The sequence below is a fragment of the Heliangelus exortis genome, chromosome 9, assembly GCF_036169615.1.
Source record: "Heliangelus exortis chromosome 9, bHelExo1.hap1, whole genome shotgun sequence".
NCBI classification, from domain to species: domain Eukaryota; kingdom Metazoa; phylum Chordata; class Aves; order Apodiformes; family Trochilidae; genus Heliangelus; species Heliangelus exortis.
Window position 1 is genome coordinate 21,749,089 of NC_092430.1, and position 6,113 is coordinate 21,755,201.

General features: G+C 44.8%; 1 protein-coding gene across 1 annotated transcript; it reads left to right on the forward strand.

Moving 5' to 3' along the window:
* The first annotated feature begins 3,869 nt into the window (after nt 1-3,869).
* Nucleotides 3,870-5,860, forward strand: RPL22L1 (ribosomal protein L22 like 1). Its single transcript, XM_071752673.1, has 4 exons — nt 3,870-3,975; nt 4,252-4,344; nt 4,737-4,858; nt 5,613-5,860. Exons 1-4 carry the CDS (start codon nt 3,898-3,900, stop codon nt 5,755-5,757), a joined length of 438 nt encoding a protein of 145 aa, XP_071608774.1. The 5' UTR covers nt 3,870-3,897; the 3' UTR covers nt 5,758-5,860.
* Nucleotides 5,861-6,113: the final 253 nt, after the last annotated feature.

Consider the following 6,113-nt stretch of genomic DNA (forward strand, 5'->3'; position numbering starts at 1 on the left):
TTAATTGCTTTCCTTTATTGTATTTATCTTAAACTATAAAAGGGTGACGAAATCCATGGGAATCTGTTGCAGTGCTTCCAGCTTTAGGTTTTAATCTTCAAGTTCAGACCATATTTTTGTAGCACAGGAACCACACGTTTTTCAAAAAGTGGGACAAACTGTAGCGTTGAGCCTAAACTAAACGCGTGCGGTTGTTTTTAAAAAGAATAAACCTGTTTTCAAAATACAGACTTGACAGAGGACACCGAACAACCATGGCTTAACTATAAAAGTAAATAAATTGCTGCACAATTATGAAAGCTCCTCTCCAAGGGAGTTCTGAGTCATTGAAACACACGTGCATGCCTGTAACTATTTAAGTCGCTTAACAGGCAGACACAAGGCTTCACAGAACTAGTTATGGAAGGATAACCAACCTACTTCTGTCCTAAGACTTGGTGAGTCTTTCTGAACGGGAAACTTCGTTAGCCCATGGCTCAGACCTCTCCTAACAACTTAGAAATTGTTTCATGAGCTTGCCTTAAGCTTGAGTGGCTGTTGGCTAATGGAGGAGAACTCGTGGGGTGCTGCACGCGCAGCCCGCGCTCAGTTGGCAGCCGGAGTCAGACTTTGTGCTGCTGTTAACTGCTTAAAATGTTTTCAGCCTAATAGTAGGTAATCCCCAAAGGGCTCCTGGCAACTGTCCTGAACTGCCCTTGTATGTTCTGCAGCAGAGCTTAGCAAACCTTGGAGGTCTAATGCAGATGGCAAACATCCATTTTCCATCCAGACTTCTGGTGGGGAAAGCAGTACGACGAAGGTGAAGACAGCAATAAATCCACTCTGGTGATCAAGCACAGCTACCTGGGACAGCCAGCAGAAGTAGGAGACTGCCACATGCTCTTGCCCAGCACAGTACATGTTGCAGGGGGACTCTGTAAATAAATATCACCTTGACTGAAATGGCAAAACCACCTTTAAAAAGAGCTGTAGGTGCGAGAGGCTGACGTGCACTCAGAACAGCTTTGGGGTTTGTAGCTCAAGGCAGTCTGCTCCTTTCTGCCTCTGCAGAACCCAGAAGACAGGCTTTGTTGGCTTCTGGGGTGATGGAGACCATTTTGATGGTGGTCTTGACAGCAGGCTGAGCTCTGTGGTGTCAGGTGGCAAGTCCCAGGTTGCTGTGTCAAAGGAATGCCAGATCTAATGCTACCACTGCATTAGGAATAATCCTGGTGTGCTCCAAAATGACAAAGACTTGGATTTGTGCTTGCTCTGGTAGTGCTTTAGTCTACTTTCAGGTGCCTGTCCATCCTCTAAAACAGGAAGGCAGGTATTTGATGCCACTGGCCCACCATCTTAAGCATTTCCTTAGACTGTAAGCTCTTAGGGACGGGCTGTTTTGTCCTGTTCCTGCAAGTGGGGTCCTGGTCTGACTGGAGTTTTCAGGTATTAGAGCAATCTAAAGATGGGGGGGTTGATGTCCTCCAGCTTGCTGGAAGAACCCTCTTTGGGACATTCAGATCTCATTCTGTTGCAACCTTCAGTTCTGCAAGATTTAAACAATTAAGTACTTCATTATAGGTTTGTTCTTATATACTAAGTTGTCTTTTGTGAAGCACTTCAAACACTATGGAAGTGCAGAGCATTGGTTCATCATGCATGAAGTTTCCCATAGGTGATGAGTAGCATGAGTCTTAAACATATTCCCCAAGTTTCAGTAAGGTTAAAAGTTGTTTCTAAATTAGAACGTGTATTTGAGGCATTTTTTTCCAAAGTAAGATGTTTCAGTTTACTGTCAGAATCTGCAGCATACTTTGTGATCAATAGTCCATATAGATGCATATTTTTAAGTTCCCTAACCCAAATGATTAGGGAAGTTCTTTCATAGCTTTACTTTAAAACAAATCTTAACAATGTACAATGTTCTGTAGTTGTCTTCATGCTTAAACTGTCAAAACTGAAAATCAGAAACTTCTCATACCTGATGGCAATTGGTTAGAGTAAAGGCTGTGGAAAATGAGGTGAAGAAAAGTATTTCTACTCCAAATAATGCAAGTTTTTTGGTTTTTTTTTTGTGGCTCCAGTTGATTGAGTTTCCTCTTACTACTTTACTAGAATTGGAAAGACTGCAGTGTTTCCTGCCTCAAATGTTGGCAAATAATACTTTTAAGAGTTCAATAGAGCTAATGTTTTGCTTATAATGGTGGTTTTTCAACTAGGCTCTTGCTAGTTGAGCCATGTTCTCAGGGCTGTTTTTTTTAAGAGGTTAGCTGAATTCTATTGTTTTAACCTAACTGCATTCAAGCCTCTTGCAGGTTTTTCTAATCCACAATGTACCCAGCAAAGGTGCACAGTCTGTAGTTTCACAATACAAATAATTTTACATGATCTATAAAGACATCAAATTTGTTGACAGTTCCAAGTTACTGCAGGTCAGTCTCACAGAATTCAAAATTCAATTAATCCCACTTTTTGTTTGTTTTTTTTTTTTTTTTGGGTTTTTTTTGGTTGTTTTTTTTTGTTGGTTGAGTAACTTAGGATGTAGTTTGTTACAGTAGAACTTAAACTTCAAGGGGGGGAGGAGGAAAAAATAAAATCTTGTTAAGGATGTTTCAAGTATCTCAACTTCTACACGGAGAATGAAGGTGTAGATCCTGGAGTGGTGGTGGAGCCTTCAGCAGCTCAGCAAGGCACAGCGAGGGCATCAGGAGGCTCTCCAGCATCTGTGGTCTGGCCCTGCAGTCTTTGGCAACTCGAGGGTAACTTGATTTGTGAACTGAAACCAAAATGTTTGCTATGTATCTCAAAAACCAATAATCCCTCTTCTCAGTTGTCCTGTGCTCTGTATTGTCAGCGTGACTTTGTTTGGTGCAGCTTTCCAAATGTAGGGAAACAGGAACGATGGTGGTGACTCGTTTTTACTGATCATAGCAAAAACTTACCCTGTAAACTGGGTGAAGCAGGAAGAGGGGCCCTCATGGTTCCAACCTGCATCCCTCCTGGAAGCTGTTACGTTTTCAACACAGGGCCAACGATCCGGGAGGGGTGTAATGGTGTCAGTGTGTGTTTTGCTCCAGAAATTACAGAGATGTCAGTGCTGTGGGGAGCTGGGTGCTGGCTGGGGTGACACAGGGAATCTTTAATGCTTTGTTGAAGCTGTAGAATTGCTCTGCAGGCTCCAGCTCTTCCTTCACAGCAGTGAGGACAGCAGCCCCTTGGGGTCTCTGCCCTCTGCCAGCACCTCAGGAGAACCCCCCCCCCCAGCGTGGCCTGTGCGAGAGCAACGCGTGCGTTCCTGTCCCACAGAGATAACGACAGTGATGATGATAATAATAATAAAAAAATCCCAGACAATAAAGTTCAATAAAAAGGTGACTCGTTCATGCTAAGGCTGTGTCATGCTTCTTTGTATCGCAAAGAAAATGTGAGGGGGAGGATAGGGGAGGAGGAAGAGGAGGAAGAAGAGAGGAGGAGGAAGAGGAGGAGGAAGAGAGAGGAGGAGGAGGAGGAGGAAGAAGAGAGAGGAGGAGGAGGAAGAAGAGAGAGGAGGAGGAGGAGGAAGAGAGAGGAGGAGGAGGAGGAAGAGAGAGGAGGAGGAGGAAGAAGAGAGAGGAGGAGGAGGAAGAAGAGAGAGGAGGAGGAGGAGGAAGAGAGAGGAGGAGGAGGAGGAAGAGAGAGGAGGAGGAGGAAGAAGAGAGAGGAGGAGGAGGAAGAAGAGAGAGGAGGAGGAGAAAGAAGAGAGAGGAGGAAGAGAGATGAGAAGGAGGAGGAAGAGAGAGGAGAAGGAGGAGGAAGAGAGGCCACAAGGGGAGAGAAAGAGGAGAGAAGTGAAGAAAAGGAAGAGGAGAGGAGAGGTAGAGCCGCCCCCTCCTCACCGCCTCCTCCTCACTGCGCAGCCGCGCGTCGCGCGCTTGCGTGATGGCGTCACCGCCGGGGTATAAAAGCGCGGCGTGCCGCGGCCGCCCTCCTTTCTGCGGGAGCGGCAAGATGGCGCCGGTGAGCGGAGGGTCGGGCAGGGCCGCACCAGGAAAAGGGGCGGGTGGTGGGGGGGAAGATGGTAGCGGCCTTCCAGCCCTCCCGCCGCAGGTGGGGAGCGGGACTCTCCCGTAGAAGGCTGTCAGGGGGCCGAGCTGGCTGCAGAGAGAGCCCCGCTCCTCAGGCAGTGTGGGCCCGCGGCAGCCTCGGCCATGTTCTTCCCTCTGATAAAAGGTTTTCGGGTGTGGGTTGTTACTATTCTCGTTAATGTCGCGGTGGTTTTCTTCGGTGTTTTAGCAAAAGGACCGAAAATCTAAAAAGTCTACCTGGAAGTTTTGCCTTGACTTGACCCATCCTGTGGAAGATGGAATTTTTGACTCTGGGAACTTTGTAAGTCTTGTTTTTTCCCGTACTTCCTGTGTATAGCATGATAGTGCAGTACGGCAGCTAAATTGTAGTTGAAAAGTTATATTTTAAACCAGTAAAATCGACAGCAGATGTTTAAATTAACAGCCTTTTTTAAAAGTTTCTTGCATTTCGATGCCTTTTATAGACACCTCCCTATGAACAGAACTGCTTTTAAGTAGAATCATGTTTTAGCACGGGCTTTTTTTTTTTTTTAGTTATATTACACGGTGTAAAATCTTGCTGCATGGTAAATATTTGCTGTCAGCACATAATTAAATGGTGATTTTTAATCCTGCTCTGTGGCTAGGGTCCCTTCCCTAGTTCATACCTAGGGTGCCATTCCCTAGTGTTCCATTTCTTTGATGTTGAAACAGGAGCAGTTCCTAAAGGAGAAGGTTAAAGTCAATGGGAAAACTGGGAATTTGGGCAACACCGTTCACATTGAACGCCTGAAGAACAAGATCACTGTGACATCTGAGAAGCAGTTTTCTAAAAGGTTGGCCTAAGGTTCTTTTTTTTTCTTTTTCTTGTAACTGGTTTTAGTGAGTTTGAACAGGGGTGTGTTAAACGTGATAAGCTTTGGATAAGTACAGAGCAAATGTTAGTGCTGACCTTCATAGCACCTAGAAATTTCAGTGAAAGGTGTAATTCAATGGAATTTGTAATATTAGATGTCAAAAAATCTGCTTTTTAAGACTCAGTGCTCGATTGTGCATTAATGCTCCCTCTAGTGTAGGCACAGTAGTAAAGAGATGAGTTGTTTGAAGTAGTTTAAGAAAGATGCTTTCAAAACTCAGGCTCAGCTCACGTCACTGGCAGCTTTATTGCTTAATTAGTTTATTAAAATATAGATGTGTGCAGTGTGTCATTGCTAAAGAATCCCTTGAGTCAAAAGAAAGCCTCAAGCTGTTCATTGCATCAGGGCGTGCAGCAGCTGAGTGTGCTGCTTGGAGGTGCAGCTCTTCCCTTCACCTTCCTTGTGCAGGTGCACCAGTGTCCACTGTGTTACATCCAAGCTTAGAACCCCTTCCCAATGCTTGTGCCTTACAGGCATTGTGCTGTGTTGTCAGAAAGCAGCAAATTTTTGGAATGAAAATGAAATTATTTTCCATTACATACGATAATCCGCTTATTTTCTTGGTACAACCAGTGTGTGGTTTTCCCTGCTAGGGCTGTGTCTTGGGTGGAGGGCAGACAGAAGCAGGGCTTGGGAAGTGAGAGGGTTCTAATGGATCATCACTGGTTTCCAGGTACCTGAAATACCTCACCAAGAAGTACCTGAAGAAGAACAACCTGCGGGACTGGCTCCGCGTCGTGGCCTCCGACAAGGAGACCTACGAGCTGCGCTACTTCCAGATCAGCCAGGATGAGGAGGGATCAGAGTCTGAGGAGTAACTGAAGCTCAGCTTTCCACACAGTGTACAAAAGACTAGAACATCTATTTATAAGAACACTTAACTTATTGGTGAATAAAGGTTTTGTACTCTGTTTGACAGAGCATGGGTAGTTTTCTCACCTTTTTCTTAAATCCGAATTAAAAACCAGTGTGGGGAATCACTGAATTTATAGTTCTCCTTTCGTGGCTGTTCCAGCACAGCATCAGTGACAGTCCAAGTGGAAAAGAACTGAGCCTTTTGCCCAGTACCAATGTAGGATGGTTCCATTAATCAAATAATGCCAGAGCTCTTTCTGACTACAAGTACCAGCTCTGTCTCCTAATTTATCTGGAGCTAATGATAAAATATTTAATG